Genomic DNA, 19,352 nt, shown 5'->3' with positions numbered 1-19,352 from the left:
TAATATTTTCCAAAACGCTTATATGTTTGTGTTTATGTTTTTCTAAACAAGGTATCAACTAAAACGTCTCTCCAATAACACTGACAATTGTTGCAGTGCGTGTTCAATTGGGTGACAATAATAAGCGGTGTTTATAACACAAGTTTGTATTTAATACACTGAGAGTGAATAAAGCTAGTATCATATATTAATTTAGTTCCAGTGCTGAATGTGTTTTACCTTAAGGCGAGTGAGTTAGTAGTGACAAGAACATGAAATATACGTAATAAGTACTGTACCCGGAAAGTGGTGTTAAACGTGGCAATGTTTCTGAAGAATACTGCAACGCGGACATTTCACAGAATGTTCTTCATAATTAAGTCAATACACGAGTTGTAAACATTATCTGCAGTCGGCCTGTTTACATTAGTCACTGAGTGGGTGTCTAAAGTCCTTGACAGGTAACCAGGGGCCCTCCAAGTTTGCTCTGGCCACCACCATTATGTGTTCAGTCTCCTATCATTTTGAGGCTGGCTGAAGCCAAGGCCCGTGAGTTTCAGTCCTACCAGGATCTAGAAGTTTTCAATGTATTGGGTCACTTCAGGGTTATTTGTTTACTTCACTTAGGAGTGTTTCTGATTTTAAACTTAAAGCCACATTGGCAGGAGGTGGGAAACATGTTGTACAATAAGCAACTGAGGACTGGGGGGGAAAGAATTGGCATAGCCGATGAGAAAGCTTTGATACGCTTTGTTTAACAAAGCCTGTTGTGTCCATGAAAGACAGCAAAACAGAATTTTGCATTTGTAGTCTGAGTTTGTCCCACATTACTAACCAAAAAAAGTCAACAAGTACATGAAGGGTGCATGTTTTAATTTAACGGTAGGAAAACATATTGTATATGCCTTTGTTTTTGTCACTGCAGGAAGACCCCTTGTCTAATCCTAATATTGTTTTTAATTTCTTCCAGCATTTTATGAACTGCAGGAAAACAAAGCAGCAATGTCTGCATCGGGAGAAGTTGATCATCCACAGAAAGTTACAGATTGCAGAAGACTGGTTCATCTTTTGAAGAAACTGGACAGAAGGCTGCCACTTCCATCTTCAAGGTGATATTTTAGCTTTAAGGCTTGTCGGTGCTTGTAATCGATGTAGGCCTGCTCACTAATGCCATCCTGATTGAGTGTAAACTACCCTTTATGTTCGTTGACTGTGATAATAGGTACTGGAAAGTGAAGGGAAATCGAAGAGCTAGAGTACAATATTGCTAATGTCGGTGTAGTGTATGATAAGGATCGGCGTAGAGTAAGTATTAATTGCATATGTGTGGATTTTGCTGTTACTAATTTTGGTGTGTAAGCACAGTACCAGTGTCAAAGATGTAGCAGTTAAGTCACACTTGTGACTAACTTTTTTTTTTTTTTAAATAACTGTGTTATTTTTATCATTTAAGGTTTTTTGGCAAGACAACAATTTGTTTATTTCTTACGTAAGCATTACATATTTAAAGATATGGTACAACAGTACACCTTAAGGTTTTGTTAACACTTTACCTGTTTAACTAAACACAAGGTTTAAAATATGTGCCATAACTTAACACACAAATAAATTACTTTTTTTTTTGCTACTCTTGACAGGATAAGTACATACAGGCTTTAAAAAAAAAAAAAAAGTGTACATTTTACAGAACTTGCTACTGTATGTAGTGACAAATGTGTAGATGATTTTATAAATACATGTTGTACAAGTCAGCTTTAAAACTAGGTGATAGTTCTACAAATGGTTAGTTTATTTGTACTGTTTTTTTTTTTTTTTTTTACATTATTTATCACATTTTGTTTCACATGTATTAAGCTTTTGGTATTTGACATTAAGGTAAAAGTGGGGGAGGGGCGTTGACTCAAGACCAGGGCAAAATAACAAGCAATATTACTGTAATATTTTTAACATCAGCTAAAGTTTAGAATTAGGCATGTTTTAAAATTCAAGAGTCACAACACACAGTTAAGTTAAAGAATCAAGAAATGCAGATAACATTTATTAGATGGTAAAATACAAAGTAAACGGTTTGCCAGAAAAAAAAGGGTGGTACGTAATACCACTGTAATGTCATTGTACGTTTAGAATTAAGCATGTTTAAAATTCAAACGGTAAAGTACAGCACAGTTAAGCTAAATAATCAAATAGTGCAGTTGCAGAGCTTCGGCAGAAACATTTCGATCAGAAAACTACCAAGCAGCAGCAGCTCAACCTGGATTCTGTGCTGCATCAACATTTGTTTTTACAGTTTTGTAGGTACATATACCTGTTACACACAAGTTTCTTTCATTTTTTGAAGTCGTGCTTTATATGTGGCAAGTTGATTTCCATTACACGAGAGTAGATGTTAAAACTTCATGCTGATTTGAACTCGGCTCTCGCCAAGATAAGCACCAACTAAGACGTAGCTTTACAGTAAACTAATGTGATCCATATGTGTCTCCATCCATTTGCGGTTCCTTCCATATGATGATGTAGATATCCTTCTGTCTGGTGTTAATGGCTGAAGTGTAATGCTGGCTCCAGGGATCAGCTTATTTTGCCTCCCTGGCGCATCAGCACACACAACGGCTGCGATGCTGGCTCCGGGGATCAACCACAGTGCGGCCTCCCCAGCGCATAAGCATGACAACCGTCTGGATTGAGCTAAGTAGGGTACATCTCTGGGGTCTTCAAGTGGGCACCTTCCATCCTCAGTGTTTCGTCGACTAGCCCACGACACCTCAAGAGGGCTCGACGGTGATTCTGGCGTCCCAGCATCACCCCCTCCGTCCCCCACTCAACTCAGCCCAGCTTACTTACCTGTACATCAGCGTTTCTTTCTTTCTATTGTGCTTGAGATCCCCAGCCAGAATCTTTCCGTCTCAACCACAGCCAGTTGCTGCTCCTTTCTGCTGCTTCAGATAAGTTCTTCGCTGTGCGACGCAACTCTTGGCCACTGAATCCGACGTCTCTGAGAAACCGGGTTGTAGAGTGTGCCACAAATCCTCGACAACCCACTTCCACTGGGTAAACCCGGACTCTCCATCCTCGCTGTTCCGCTTCAGTGGCTAGTTGAGCATACCACAGTTTCTTCCTCTCATACGCCTCATCTACAGCATCCTCCCATGGCACTGTTAACTCTACCAGGTGAACAAGGCTTGCTGATCCAGACCACAAGACAATATCTGGTCGAAGGTTAGTGGTGGCAATCTCAGGTGGAAAAATAAGCCGTTGACCAACATCTGCCAGCATTTTCCAGTCTCTAGCAGCTTCCAGTTGTCCTGGGCGAGGAAAATAACCCCTTTTATGTTTAATTGTTCATTTAAATACAACGTTTTGCAGATGTTTGATATGATGTGCTTGAATAAAAGTTGTATCCGATGGTTTCTTTCAGTTTCATATTGATGTTTAAAATGTAACCATCATGGTAACAGCGGCGATTCTAGTGTTAAATGGTTTGCCTGAAAAAAGGGTGCTGCGTAAGTCCACTGTAATGTCATTTTAAATGTTCATAAAACACACATTAACCTTTTAAAGCTGAAGTCTATTGTAAAAAAAAAAAAAAAGATTGTAGCTTCAGGAAAGCGTAATCAGTCGCTCTCAGTTTGTATTGTCGGATCCAAAACGAAAAGTGATTACAATGTATTCAATGCACAGAGGAAGTACTGTACTGGACAACTTGTTCTACTCACTTGAAGCGTGAGATTTGAAGTCTCAGGCATTATTTGCACATGGTTATTTTTTTATTTATTTATTTGCGCATGGTGAAAAATTGACATTCAGCTAAAAGTGGGGGTGGGGCGATAGTTCAAACATGTGCGCTGACTCGTCGGAATCCGGTAGTTCTAATTTAAAATGAACAGCAGCCAATGTTTCAAAGTAGGTATTGACTTAAGATAAAAATAAATGTTTCTCTGTTTTTGCCACTGTATTATAGTTTAACATGGGGAAAAATGTGTGTAGTTACCATCAGTTTCCACCCAGATGTAAACTTTGGATGGAGCAGGTGTTTATTTTCTTTACATCTTGCTTAACACTGACAAGGGACCAGTTGGAGTGGTTGCTCTATCAAATGTAGTCATAAAAATGACTTATTGTCTGTTTATTATATACTACACCGAATTGTGATATGTGATCTAATTGTTGTCTGCTGTTAAACACCTGCAGTGGTTTAGGATTAGGAAGTGCTTTCATTCACTGTTCAGCTGTTTGACAACTGTATTGTGGCATAGTTGGGGATGGAATGTGCAGAGCAATTTGAAATGTAAACCTGTCTAAAAGACAAGACTACATCTACACATCATTTATTTGAATATGGAAAAGACTTTGAATAAACAACCTTACTTGCACTGTACCCATCCTATTGTATAAACACTACAGCTGATATCTACAGTATATGACATGCATATCCTTTTTTCATAAAAAAATAAAATAAAATAAACATAGCCTTTTGGTAAGACTACGTATTAAACGCTTCCCTAACGGTTTGCAGTAGTGCCAAAGCATGATTGTTACAAAACTGTTTGGTGATTTGCGTACCGTTAATGCTAGCAGTTCAAATTCCCTGTACAAAGGACACAACAAAGGTTTGCGCATCTTATTACACTAACCAAAATATCGCTAAGCTTGTGCACTTATTTTCTAGGTTTTACCATAATAAGCTGACTTTTGCTATTTCTATCAGTTTGACCAAATCATGGTCCTCCATGACCTCCAGCATTGGAGTAGAAATGTGTTGTAAGTGGTGATGTGAGTGAAAGCACTACCCTTAGTTAGTATTATGGGTGCGCGATATACCGGTATATTGCAATGTTCATCAGCCAATACAATAACCGGTATTTGAGCAATACAGTATTTTTAGTTAAACTGATTCAGGGAAACGTCTACTGGAAAATGTCGGCTATTATCTTGCAAGATAATCACTTCCTGGGAGAACTCGTAATGCGAGCAGTGCTTACAAAAAACAAAATATGGCAGAAGCACACAGAGATTTTGAGCTGTTTAAATTCTGCAAAGCAAAGTCACAGGTGTGGAATCATTGCCTAATAAAAATATCAAAAAAGGATGGGTGTATAGCATCAAACATTGCAGTATGTTGTTCATGCAAGGCTGAAGTAAAATCCCCTGCCCTGCCTTTCTGGAGCTCTGCATCTAATAAAATTACTTTATTAGACAGTGCAATTTTAATTGTTTTTACATTTATTTTTAAAAACTATCTGCCGACAGTTCTGAACAATGTCATTTTACACTATACTCTTAATATCTATTTTTTTTTTTTTTTTTTTCCTCCCAATGGATTTAAAAAAAAAAAAAAAAAACAGCAGTTCTGGTACTGTAAGTTGTGAGAAAAAAACAAGTATTTTTATTTTATTTTATTTTAAATAAATGTGTAGCACTTATTTATGCTTTTGTAATACATATTAAATCTTAAAAGCAAGGTCAGTTGTTTATTCTAAACCCCGGGTCTCTGCACTGACTGATTTTTATATAAAGCCACTTTAAACCTGTGTTTATGGCTACAGTCATAGGATTATAAAATTATAAATTTATAATTATATAATTATAAAATTACATTTAAAATCCAATGTTTTTTAGAGAATTTTAAATAGCTTTCAAACCAGCACTGTTTTTCTATTTTTTCTAATTGGGAACATGTGCACGTACTTCAGGGGATCCAACAAAAATTAGATACTGGGCATTTCATATGAGAGTTTAATTTGTCATACTTTTAAATTCCATAAAAATGACAAAGCAGATTATAAATGTAGATTTATTTTGCCAGCAAAAAATAAACAGCATCATTCGGTGTTGACTTCCAGTAATGTATCGCAATATTGTCTTCAGTATTGCAATACAGATCCTCAGTCCCAATACCCACTATCCTAGTTGGTATAAAACCAGGTTTATTTGCAGGGAACCTACTGTTACTTACTTCCTGCTTGCACATCTGCTGCAGTCTACATGGTTCAGGTGTTTGTGAATTTATTTTCCCAGTGTGTACTGAGCCATAATGAAACATTGACAAGATTGATAAATACACTTTTAAAAAGTGCAAGTCCCTTCTGCATTTGGTAATACCTAAATGAACATCTGGTCCATGCAGCTTGGTTTCTGGTATTTGTAGTCATGTATAGATCAAATTAATTTAATGCAAGGTCAAATACTTTAGTTGGTAGCTTGACAAATTATTTGCTGTGAATTCTGATATGTATGTAGGTTAACTATCAACCCAATCACAATTGTTTTGATCTTATTGTCACATCAGGGGTCCTAAATTAGCTGGGAATAAAACCAAACATGATTTATGGCAGCTCTTGCGTATGCTGTAGATGCTAAGATTCCATTTTGACTTTATAGTAGAATGTTGCTCTTTTGCTTAGACATTGCTTACATGGTAACATTCCAAGTCTATTCGGAAGATGTTTAAAACATTTAGTTTTAATATAATTTTTTCTGTGTTAATTGTGCAATTTAAATGGTCTTGCATTATCATACACTGGTGGTTGGCACGTCTGGATCTGCAGTACAAGGTTCAATTCCTTGCAGTGTAAGTTTAAGCAAGACAGTTATACGGAAATGCATTCTGTGTTTTAATTACTAGTATGTTGTGCATAAACAACTGTGTCTTGTAAATATACAGATTAGAATGAGGGTGCGCTAAATATGATGTGATCGTGTAGACTTTTAATTTAGCTTAAATATATTTAAAAGGAGCAAGACTTCTGATTTTTATTTGGTGGCTTACGATTATCTTTCACTGTACTGTGACCAAATGTTTATGAATACCTTAATTGTAGTTGTTCTTAAGAAAAACAAAGCATCCCTAGTGGCATAATTTAACAGACGTCGTATAAAATTGATGTGAAAAAGATGCATCTATGTCCAGATGTTAAAACAATGTGGCAGTGAAACGGTACTTTTCTACTTCACATAATCTGTAATAGAACTTTAACGAGAGAATCATGGCATGGCAGGTCTGTTATCACTGATATGGCCAGAGGTTTAAAAACAAAAAAAGTGGGTCAATTGTTTATTGGAGAACGCCTGTAATGGAATACAGCTGTGTACCAAAAAGTAGGACAATAATTGTGTACTCTATACAGCAGAAATGTACGTCACATCACTTCAGTATGGCAACCATATTAGGTCAGAAGTCAATAACATGATGTGACAGGATAACCCCCACCCCAGTATTTATTTTGTATTATTGTTATTTAACTGTATTGTGTACTATTATTAGTGTAGGTGTGTGGGAGCACGGTAGGGTGAAAGCCCTGCGAGAGCATTGGTGCGTGCTGTGTGGCAGGGAGGGAGTTAATCATCCCTGTAAAGATGTGGGAATGTGGCTGGAGCCATCTGTTGAATAAATGTTTAAATGACTGATTAAGGCTCCAGACACAGTTTTGTGATTTTTATATATCTATATCTATATCTATATATCTATATATCTATATATATAAATAAATAAATTAGTGATCACAGGTGCTGGTGAGAATTAATGTTTATGAAGGTGAGGGTTTTGTGTGGTTTAAATATGAGGGTGTATTTAAAAAAAATAAAAAAAAAAAAAAGTTGGTTTATGGGAGTTTTTGTGAAGTTGTGTGTGTAAAACCGTGGTATTTTTAAAATATTCTGTTTTGCCCTTGTGCCTGTGTTTTATTTTGGTTGTTTGTTTATTATTTAATTGAGCAAAAGTGCATTTAAACCTGCAGCTTTCGTGTCTGAGGCTCTAGGGGCGCTAGCCCACTCTGACACCAACTGTGAACAGAATGACGTCACTGGTCAGGCTGAATTTAACCAGAAAAGACTCAAACACACGAAAGCTGCAGGCTTAAACATGCTTTTGTGCAATTTAATAATAAACAAATAACCAAAACAAAACAAACCGGCACAAGGGCCAAACAGTTTAAACAAAACAGAATATATATTTTGAAATACTGCAGTTTTAGACCGAGCCATCTGTTTTACACACACAATACACAGCTTTGCAAAAACTCCCCTAAACAAAGATATTTCTTTTATACACCCTCTTATACATTTAAACCCCACAGCACACAAAACCCTCACCAACACCCGTGATCACTCTATATATACTATATATATATATATATATATATATATATATATATATATATATATATATATATATATAGCCACGTTCCCATGTGTGTTTGCAGGGATGATTAACTCCCTCCCTGCCACCCAATACTCCCCACACAACATGCACCAATGCTCTGGCAGGGCTTTCACCCTGCCATGCTGCCACACACCTACACTAATAATAATAATACACAGTAGATTTAAATAACAAAAATACAAAATAAAACACTGGGTGGGAGGTACCCTGTCACACATGCTCACCAGTATATATGGCATATGGGTTTATACAACCCTGCACAGTCCAAATGCTTTGGGATATGAGGCTGTGACACCGTAGCTTTATAAAACAACTGTCACGAAAAGATTTTTTATTTTGTGTTGCACGATACCCATTGTCGAACTTGACAGAGAAATCCACAGAATACAGCTGTGTACCGAGTATGAAGCAAATATTTAAAAGCATTAGGTCTTTATCACCTGGAAAGTAAAAAGTGGCATGAGCCCAATATGGCAGCCATCATAGTAGATCTCAAGTTAAGGTGAAGGGTGTTACATTTTGACCTGAGGAGTTTCCATAGCCCTGAAACTATGAATTTGGTTTATGAGGTATTAGCAGGCAGATAATAGAACTTGTAAAATCAAACAAGCTGCCCTTGAGGGAATCCTTAAATAGTATATTGGCAGTCTTAGGTGATGTCTTAAACTACAGTATATAATTGAGTATCTGGGATCAGCTGATCCCATTTTGGTCTGTGTATTTCGTTGCAATTGTCACTGTACAGTACTAGCTAGTGCTCAACTTAGTACAGCACTAAGGACTACATTTGCAAATTCTTTGCAATTGATTTCTGTCTGTTGAAAAACCTTGGTTTAACCTGGGATCCAGGAACAAACACCCTTTTCTTCTAAAACAGCACCACCCAATGTACCAATACAGAATTGCACAAAGGAGGTTAGACAGTCCTTCTCCGAATCCTGTTGGAGCTCAGGGAATTAAGAAAAGGGAATCACCAAGTGTTAAATGGGGGGGACGGTTCAAGGCAGAATACCGATGTCTACTGGAATAATGTATGTGTTGTCCTGCTACAGCTTGGGGGATTCCACTTCATGACTTAAATGTTTCACTACTTCTGGCAACCTGTCATTTTTTGGTCTCAATAAAATCAAATGTTAACTCCAGCATGGAAACCAATAAACTGTTGCAGAACTCAAATGGGACTACAGCTTTCTAGATTGAGCTTGGCTGAAGAAAATCTCCAAACAATGCAACAGCAACTGTCATGCTTTTTTTGTGTGTGCAAATTATTACAAGGCAGTGAACGATCACATGTAATTTGTCAACCACTGACACACACAAACTGGAAACCACTTTGACAGATGTTCGGTGCAAGTTAAATATTAACCTTAGTTGCAGTTTACAAGGTATGGTTTGGGAACTCGTGCATCTGGCTCATCTACTAAATCTTTTTTGTTCAGTATGTAAAAAATATTTTTTAAAACAAAGGTGAGGGATCTTCTGGCCCATCTATGTTGCATGAGTGTCTAGTTAAATAAATGTCTGCTCTGCTGGTTGTACAGTCTAATCCTGGCCTACCTAAGGGAACATTAGGTAGTCCACAATTAGGGTCTGTGATGTTTATCAAAATTGGGAGCTTAAAATAAAATTGAAATCTTAACCACACAGATTTATTTATACTAAAAAAAAAAATGATGATACACAATAATTACTACTTAGGACTTTATTGCAAGTTACTCACTGAAACACTTGCAAGTTAGTATCCCAAATAATGAATTGATAAAAGTTACGCAGTCCTTATCTGCTGAAAGGTACAAAAAGGATAATGTAAAGAAATATCTGTACTTGCAGATTTAGTACAGTCTGGGATAGTGACATTTGTTTACAGCACAAGCAATGTTGGGTTGAGTTATTTACATATTATCTTCATCAGAATCATCCTCCTCTTCTAGCGAATCCTATAAACAAAAAATTGAATATTCACATAAGACAAACAATGTGGAACTTCTGAATGTAAAGCAAAACTACGAAAAAACAGAATTACTACTTACTTTAGCGTATTTTTCTGCTTCCTCTCTGAGTTCTTTTGGTACCAATTCATGCCTGCCTTTTGTAACTGAAAAAAGTACAATGCAAGGAGAAAATATATATTTAAAATACTGTGAAAAAAATAAATGTGTGTTTCTTGCTGTATGTTGACATTGTTTTTAAAAATAAAGATTACCTTCTCCAACCCAGCTGAGTTCAAGCTCAAAGGCTTTGTCTTTTACTTCATCATGCACAATGTAGATTCTAGGAATAAAGAGTAAATATTAACTAAGATTTTATACTGAGAATGATGATAAATATGCTCATAGATTTATTATTAGACAGCATGAAGATTTTCAGGATTTATTATAACAATCTGCAACTGTCAAGAGTTTTGTTCCCCCACCATGATGGAACGATATATAAATACAGGTTAATCCAATAAACTGTTTAGAAGTTATAAACAGGAATAAAATTCTCAAAAATCTGCGTTATTCCGCAATTAAAATAAAAGCCTACAATTGAGTGTCGCCCTTGCATGTTTTATACCCCAATTGTAAAACTAAAAATTCTCAGACAACATTGAAAATCAGTGTTTTTCTGCAGCAAATGGATTCCTGGTTAAAAGTCCCACAAGCTTTCATAAAAACAAACATCCAAGCACAGCATGTGAGCTGCAGTTCACACACAATTACAAAAGCTTTAAAACGGACAACAGTAGACTATACTTTACCCACTGAAATGAGAAAAAGCTGTATATCAACACAGAAAAATGGTAAAACAAACTTACATTTTTGCAACCTCTTTCACCAGCTCTCTGCAAGTCATATCTTTCATCTAATACAACAAACAAATAAAGTCAATTCAATTCAAAACTTTATTTAACCAGGTAAAGACATTGAGAACAAGTTCTCATTTAAAATGCCAACCTGGCCAAGAGGCAACATAAATACAACAAACAATATAGACAGTTGGAGACATTACAGCAATATGGAAAAAAAAAAAAAACACCTAATAAAATCAGTGTCTGCTCTGACAAGCACACGAAACAGGGAAAAGAGCTTCAAGTCTAGAAAAGAAAGCACCCTCCGAGATAAAACCAGGGAGTTTAAGCCTTGATTGTAACTCATTCCAATCGTGAGCAGCTGCATATTGGAATGAGTTATGCCCAACAGCAGTAAAAACATGCTTTACATAGTTGAGAAAAAAAAAAAAAAAAAAAAAAATCAGCTCATTAACCAATTCCTTGGAAGATCAAATGATTTGTGAAATTTTACCTGGAGTTTTTCAATCTCGGTTTTTGCAGCTTGTTTAGCCTTGCCAACAGCACATCCCCAGTAACCCTACAAAAAATGCAATGTCATTAGTAAAGTCAATACATTTATCATTAGATTTCCATTTAAAATTGATAAACCATTTTGCAGTAAAAGTTATAATGACCTAGGTTTTGTAAATTGAAGAAACAAATTAAACAATTACAAAGTTAAGGAAACAAACTCACATAAGAAATTCCAGAAGGGTCAACCATGTACAGCTGAGGACCATCATCTTCATCATATGATCCCAACATAAAGCTGAAAATGATTTAAGAATTACCTTCTCATTCAAGCAGCACAGTACCTAGCACAATAAGAATCAAGGTAATCTACTGTATGCGTATTAACTACTTGGGAAGTGTGGTTTAAGCTTAAAAAAAAATGTTGTTCCTTACAAGTAAACAGTGCAACATGTATGAACTAATCCAAAATGTATTAGTGGTCTTCAGGATTTATGCATTACATGGTGTAATATTGTACACACAGGGGGAAGAAGAAAGAAAAAAATAAATAAATAAAAACTTACCTGCAGCCAAAAGGTCTGACTGCACTGTACAGTGTGTATGCATGAGCATACATTGCCACTCTGTCTGCAAGATGCTGTGAAAAATATAAATATATATTTATTTTGCTTTATTCTGTTATTTAAAGCAAACCAAGCAAAGCTGCTCAAAACAAAACATGCAAGTGTCCCAAACACTCAGTAGGGGGAGGGTACAAACTAAGAGGTCTATTTCCACAATATTCACACCATTGAGCATTAGCTTTACAGGCCGACTGGTCTGATCAGAAAAACTCAAGGGGAGATGTCAGACTGGGGAAGATAATGTAATAAATGGAAGCATCCAGACAGCTTTTAAAACCAGATATTAGTCATATCCAGGTTAACAAGCTCAACAAATAACTACTATCCAACTAAATGAAACGCATTACTTTATCCTTGTTGTATAACCTGTGTTGTCTGGATCACATTCATATAGTTATCAACATAATCCCTATTGGTTTGCTACTTGTATGCAGACATCATAGGTCAATTGAGGAATGCCTTTCTCAACTTTTACTTGGGAACATTTTATAACCATCATGGTATACCCTCTGTTCCCACCACATCCATTTGAACCTGAGCATCATCCTATTTCAGGAGGGAGCATAGACATCATCGATAAGACTTAATTGAAACGTTTATCCAAGAATTTGACTGGTTTCTTTTAGCATCACTACAAAGCATAAGCATATCAAACAAGCCTGGGTTATATTGAAAAATACTGTGGCAATTTGAACACAGAATTCAATAAAGCAGTGTGTTTGTTGTGCATTTATTTTAGAAGATTACCAACCTTTAGTGGAATGTCATGGCCATAGTTGGATCTGAAGTTGGAAGCTTCTTCTCTAGCTATTTCAGAAAGAGACCGTGCATCTGCCAAGAGACCTGCCACTGCCTAGAACAATATAATACAAAATAAATAATTCAATTAAAACACTGCTCTTTCTGGCTGCCAAGATTTAATAATCAGGATAAAGACAATAAGCCATGCATGTTAGATCTTTGTTGTTTTTGTTTGCTTCTCCACACCCTGGTAATAACAGTAATGAAATGAATTGAAGGAAAGCTGCACAGTACAGTAGTTTCCAGAGATATAGGTTTCAGTATCTTACCATTCCCACATGTCGATCAATGTTAAAGATGCGTTTGTTTGAACCCTGTTCGTAGAGTTTGGACAAAACTAACTTTTCAACTCCAAACACAACCCCATCTTTGCACCTGATGCCTACAGCTGTGCTGTAAAAATAAAAACAAAGTTGTTTTTTGAGAAGCAGGTTGGTTCTAACACTTCCAAATAGCACACACACGACAGGATCAAACAAGTACAGGAGTAACCTAAACGTGAGAACCTGAGAGTTGATACTTCATAATTCTACAATGGCCATAAATAGATGCGACTCAAAAAGCTTACCTGCTGTTTTCTACAGCCTTCGAGGCATATTCAACTTGAAAAACTCTTCCGTCAGGGGAAAACGTGGAGGCGGATAAATCATACTGCAATGTAGAAGGAGACATACATTAATAGCCACATGCTAAAACGAATTCTGAGGTATAACAAACTACGCTTCAGCATATGCCTCGTCTGTGTTTTGTCGATTAAGATATAGCCTAGTCGACGGTGGACGTCCAGATTATTAGATTATTAACGTTAACGTCGGTTTCACTTTCAAATTCAACTGTTCTCCACGGCGACTCATCCAAGTGACTCAGCAATGAATGTCTTACTTGCACAAAGATATTTCTTAGGAATAACTTAATATACCAGTCTTTACACTGATACCGCGGGAACATCAAATATCAAAAACACATACTGTTAAAAATTGCTTTTTTTTTTTTGTTCTGTTTCTTACAACAAAAACTATAGGATTTTACACTACCGGTACCTCATCATTGGGTGAGCTGAGCAGGCCGTCGCTGTAGTAAACTTCAAGCTATCATCAACAGTATTGTATCTATGTATCCTTGCACTACCCTTAAAATTAACTGAAAATCTTTTCTTCCACATATATCTTACCCCAGTGCCAATGGAACTCATTTTGCAGTATTTGTGTTTACAGTTATTTTCTTCTCGGTCCTTTCTCTCTTTTTGCTTATTAATTCCACCACTCTTCCACCGGCTAACAACGACTTTCCTGATTGAACAAACCCTGTCCAATCACAATCATTTCACTCCGAGCTCTCCAGCCTACAGATCTCATGATTTACATCTGTTCCTGCAGCGCCACCTACAGGAGGAAACGATTATTAAGTCGCCACTGGTTTGGAAATGTGTCAGTATAGTCTGCCAAGTCCAATTATACATTAATGCCACATCTTTGGTAGTAAAGTGGTAACTTTGAATATTACATCAATATATAATAATAATAATAATAATATAGTTGTGATAGTGCAAATACAAATTAACCCTATTTTTCTGATAAAACTAGAATTCACATTTTGGATGATATTCACCACAAGGATAGATGAGCAACTCAAAAATGTTACTGGAGTCATACTGTACTAAACACTTTTTTTTTGTAGTTTAACCCCCCCCCCCCCCCCCATCGTTTTTAATTCAGTTTGCCTGCAATCGCTTCAACGTCGACTTATGTGTTTGGTATCCCCGGACCCCGGTAGTAATTCAAGTCCTGCAATGTACTGTACGTGACGTCATCAGCGGAAGAAAAGTTTTTACTCAGTGAGCACCAGTAACTTGCCTGAACAATTCTAATTTAGGAATATAGTTGCTGCAAATGGTAAGTACGTTTTCATGGCAGTGTTTTTTTGCTCTAACCAGTACAGTTGGCCTACAGAAATAAAGAGAGGTTTAGCAATTATGCACATATGCTTACATTTCACCGTACAACTGAAGAAGGTTCTGACATTTGACCCGGCTATAAAGTACAATGTAATGAAAAATAAGTTTCTTTATTGAAATATTTAAACTTAAGAATTTGCAAGAATGCACAGCATAGAAGAACGGTGTTTCATTTCAATTTTAAAAACTGCTTTGTATCTCATGATACACATTACTATCAGAATCCCCCAAAGTGTGTGTTTTAATTCAGTATCTTTTTTTTTTTTTTTTTACCTAAAACACTTTTTTAAATATTCACATTTAAGGTGACGTCTTCCCTTTTTAATGTTGTTTAAATTATTTGAATGTGTACCATACAATACGTGTTGGCTTGTTTACAAACATTTCCTTATTGTGTAAATTTGACAGCGTTTGAATAATGCATTAATCACATTGTTTACATGAATGTATACAGCTCTAGTTGGTATGACGTTTTTTTTTTTTTTTTTGGAGGGTGGTGGGATGCATATGATAGTAAATGTAATTTAGCAGCTTCATAATGCAAACTGTGTCGCTGACCTGGAAGTACTACAGTGTTGCCAGCCTGTTGCTGAGAAGAGAGGAGGGACGCTGTCTGGTTGTCTGGGAAAGAGATTAAGCAGACAGCGCTTCCCAGAAACCCATTACAGTGCAGTTGAACTGTAGGGCTATGAATGCTTCTGATAAAATTCATGAAGTACAGCGTGCCCTTCACAGGGCTAAGCTAAAAATAACTAGATTAAAAGGGGAACCTGGGGAGAAGTAAGTGTTCTTATTTTCTGTAATATTGCATTTTCTTGTTTGTGGCGAGGTAAAGTTTTGCACATACGGTGTGGAGTAGCTACGTCAGCTGATGGTTTTTTCCAGAAACAGTCTTGTAATAAAGATGCAAATGTTTCGTTTCTGTGGTTCAAAGTAAGTAACACATTGTTAACCGCATTTCTATTGTGGCTTTCTCCTGCTACAGAAATGCATATGAATGATATCCAAAGCGGTGCTCCACTTACTTTTTCTATAGAGATAGAACAATTCTAATCCAATTGTGATACTTAGGGCATTCTTCAGCAAGTTATTGTGAGTATCGGAACTGGTTTTATAAGACAAACTGGACATTTCTAATAGGGTAGAAGAACAGTGAGAAATTGATTTAAAAAAATGATCCAAAAACAGAATGTTGTTATGTGGTCGGTTGCTTGCTGTACACTTCTGCATATAGTATAGCAGACAAGTTGGCCTCAGCACATTGTAGGCCAATGATATACTACATATCCCCACTGTTCTGGATTGGATGGGATCAGAAACTGTTAATTTTAGATTTCAGCTATAAGGTAAGCAAATGCATTTAAGTGAAGAGTAGAGACAGACTCCCCTTTTTTCTCCCTCTGCTACTACTGGTAGTCATCATAGATTAGAAATAACTATGCTATAATCCCCTTAGAAATCATATGACAGGCTTATTTGAACATTGAAAAAAATAACACTACAGCAAGGGAGACAGGCAGCAATTTTGTAATAGCTTTAAGTCCATTTAATTGTGTCCAAAAGTCTTGTAGGACGGACGTTACTGCCCATATAGCTCTACATGTCCAGATAATAGTTTTTTTTTAGCACCAGAGACATTTCTGTATTCAGGATCTTTTTGTTCTTTGATGTTTGTTTTTTTTAATGCATTTTTTTTACAGCATAGTTAAATAATATACTATTGATTAGAGTTAAATAACATACTATTGATAACGCCTCTACTTACTGTCCCCTAATCACATTCTGGAACTCGTAGTCAGATTATTTCTAGACCTTTGGACTGCATTGCATCACAGAAAGTGATTGTACTGTGCAAGGAATGATGCCCCGGAATAAGTACAACATTGTTTTCAATTGAACGTGCGGACATTGAGAAAGTAAGCTTTGGACTTCTTGTAGGCCTGCTTTTTCTTTTTTTTTATATAAAGTGCTTTGTTGATTTCCTTATTATTATTATTATTATTATTATTATTATTATTATTATTATTATTATTAAGGGAAGATTCCTTCGTAAATGAAGTGGAGCTCAGAACTGTTGCAGAGAAGCAAAATAAAAAATAAAGAACAAAATCTACTAGTTGATATGTACAAAAGTAAGTCTCACTTAAAATCATCACCACAAATAGAACTAGATTGAAAGAACAGCCAGTCTAAATCTGTAGTTTTCTCTGTTCAATTTTACACTGGAATGAGTCTGAAAGACTACTTTTTGAAACTTTTCAAAATTACTTTTATAACCACAAGAGGGAGCTGGTATCTTACGAATGAGCATGAACCAGGTGAGCCAAGCTTTCCCTCCAGTTTGATATTCGATAATTTGTGCATGCAGATATAGTGGAGGTGGTCGTGCATAAACATAAATACTCTGTGTCTCACTTCACATGTTTGCATATATCTGGAGAACTGCATTGTCATGAAACTTGATATTTACATTATTAAAATCAAGTTAAAGAAACCAACAACAGCTTCAAATATCAAATGTTAAATATTTCGTGGGTTACGCTTTTTTGTAACATATAATGAAAAGCCTAATGAAGTTTTGAAGAATATAATTTTGTTACGGCAAACAACGTTTCGTGTTGGCTGATCATTTTAGTCATGTTGCCTTTCTAGAGCCTATTGGTTTTAGTTGTGAAATGACAATTCTATTTCAGTTTACATGATATGTTAAATCCACAAGTTGGCGCCACCCAACTAGATAACACAGAAATCTACTTGATTTTCTTCAACGTGTGAGCATGTTATACATCAAGCCCTTCACCTGCAAATACACTCCTTAGACTAACATTCAATGTGAAGTGTCTAAAGAATAAACCAATGTATTATTTTACTTATAGTAATAAGATACATATTTAATGTTTGGGGGGGGGGGGGGGGGGGGGGATATTCAAAGTACCAAGTCAAAAGGTCATTGTAAAACATTGCACTTCTGGAAAACAAAGAAAGTAAATAACGTAGGACGCAACAAATACTTCATGTTGTATGAGCGCCCAACCTATGAAACCACCTGTTCTGGGATGTATGTGTGTATATGGGGATTTAAGAAGGGTGGAATATGACTCTTATTATTATTACAAAATGCTGGGGAATGGTAATATTTCCAATCCAATGATTTATAAATGATTGCACTTACTCTTTCATGATGTATGGTTTTTACTGTCATACTTGTTAGCAATGCTGAGTGTTATGAATACTGCTGAATTCTGTTGCACTACAAGTACATTTAATAATATGATCTTTAGTAATACTAAAAGATATAAACAGGTTTTCATTGTTTTGTTTTTTGGAAATGTGATCCTACCACACACATGCACACTGTACACACCTTATATAGAGGTTGTGTTGGGGATTCTATTAATCCTAACACAGATCCTGTTTGCAGTTTCCTATTTTACATCAGTCATTGTGCTAATGCCCACAGAAAGACGAGCTGTGTCAGTCCTGCCTGAAGCATGTTGTTTCTGTAAAAAAGACAGCCATGAATGCTCTTTCGAGCGTTCAATTACAGTAGATTTAGAGACAGCTGCAAGATTGTTTTTGTTTAATAAATGCGAATTTGTGGTTGATTTAATCTGTCATTATTTAGCTGTTCAACAACGTCTTGTGTAGGCATTTTTCAAAAGAGTATCCATCCGTTTGCAATTAATGAATGAAGCACTCCATCATTAGAACGTCTTAAAATGAATTCCAAATTCTTTGCTAAAGTAAGACGTTGCTGGCCCTCTTTGTGCTGTTTTTTTTTATGAGACCACCCCAGGTTTGAGTAGGTTATAACCAGATTGTCCTTTTAAGAATGTAGCCACTGACATGTAAACCAGGTATTGCTGGCAATGAACATCACTTTCCCAGGGAGTCCCCAAGTGGCTCACCTAATAGCACAGCCAAGGGACGTGCAGGGTGAGTCCTGCAATGCAGGTTTGCATCCTGGCTGTGCAAAGTCAGCAGTCTTTACTGGGGCACACAAAATAACTAACTTCATTTTCCCATAAACCATTACTTTAGCATGCTTTTTACAATTAATTTGCAAAGCTTATATGATATACTGGACTCTTCAGCTCTAAAGTAATTTATCACAGTGACAAGTCATATTTTAATCTTCAGAGAAACCTCTGTCGTGAAGATACTTCTGGATCATGTGCTGCTCAGTTCATCCCTAAGCCATGAACCTATTGAAAGGTTTGAGTGATGAGGTGCATATATTGAAGGGCTTACTGAAAGGTCTCTGAATACAGTAGAAACATTCCTTTGTTCAGCAGTGGCTGGCTCAGCCACACATGTGGAATGTATGGGTTTTCAGTAGAGTGTGCCTTCACAAAGGACCTATGACTTTAAAACATGTTGGATGTTATAATAACATTGTTTGAACCTTTTAACCTAGTGTGTTTGTATTAACAATTTGGACCTATTTAGGCAGAATTTGTCTAATCCAAATAAAAAATGCCTGTGGTCTTTGTTGTTATAAGCTTATATGATAATATTGACCTAAACTCTCATGCGCATACAGTGCTGCCG

At 36.3% G+C, this 19,352-nt stretch overlaps 2 protein-coding genes across 3 annotated transcripts in view; one reads left to right on the top strand and one right to left on the bottom strand.

Annotated features, from left to right (window-relative positions):
• Positions 1–9,824: 9,824 nt before the first annotated feature.
• LOC131697601 (proteasome subunit alpha type-3-like) lies at positions 9,825–14,181 on the bottom strand. Its single transcript, XM_058987690.1, has 11 exons — positions 14,019–14,181; positions 13,416–13,498; positions 13,117–13,240; positions 12,798–12,899; positions 11,987–12,060; positions 11,646–11,718; positions 11,422–11,487; positions 10,935–10,981; positions 10,341–10,408; positions 10,168–10,232; positions 9,825–10,074 (listed from the first exon to the last, which is right to left on the bottom strand). The coding sequence occupies exons 1-11, from the start codon at positions 14,037–14,039 to the stop codon at positions 10,030–10,032; spliced, it is 768 nt and encodes a 255-aa protein (XP_058843673.1). The 5' UTR covers positions 14,040–14,181; the 3' UTR covers positions 9,825–10,029.
• Positions 14,182–14,574: 393 nt separating this feature from the next.
• Positions 14,575–19,352, top strand: part of mipol1 (mirror-image polydactyly 1) — a 63,537-nt gene continuing 58,759 nt past the window's right edge. The window contains exon 1 of one of the 2 annotated variants that reach the window (XM_034928007.2): positions 14,575–14,739. The gene's annotated coding sequence lies outside the window, so the exon portion shown is untranslated. Of the gene's footprint in view, positions 14,740–15,365; positions 15,582–19,352 lie in introns of those variants that run through there. The other variant, XM_034928008.2, reaches the window with a different exon arrangement.

Source organism: Acipenser ruthenus, chromosome 15 (genome assembly GCF_902713425.1).
Source record: "Acipenser ruthenus chromosome 15, fAciRut3.2 maternal haplotype, whole genome shotgun sequence".
NCBI classification, from domain to species: Eukaryota; Metazoa; Chordata; class Actinopteri; order Acipenseriformes; family Acipenseridae; genus Acipenser; species Acipenser ruthenus.
Note: the sequence above shows the minus strand (reverse complement) of the source record. Positions and strands in the feature narration are given on the sequence as shown.

Coding starts and splice junctions, on each gene's coding strand:
- LOC131697601 (XM_058987690.1), bottom strand. CDS start 14,039: ATGAGTTCCATTGGCACTGGG. Junction 12,061..12,797: donor GCCATGACATTCCACTAAAG/GTTGGTAATCTT, acceptor TATTTTTCACAG/CATCTTGCAGACAGAGTGGC. Junction 10,075..10,167: donor AAGCAGAAAAATACGCTAAA/GTAAGTAGTAAT, acceptor TTTTGTTTATAG/GATTCGCTAGAAGAGGAGGA.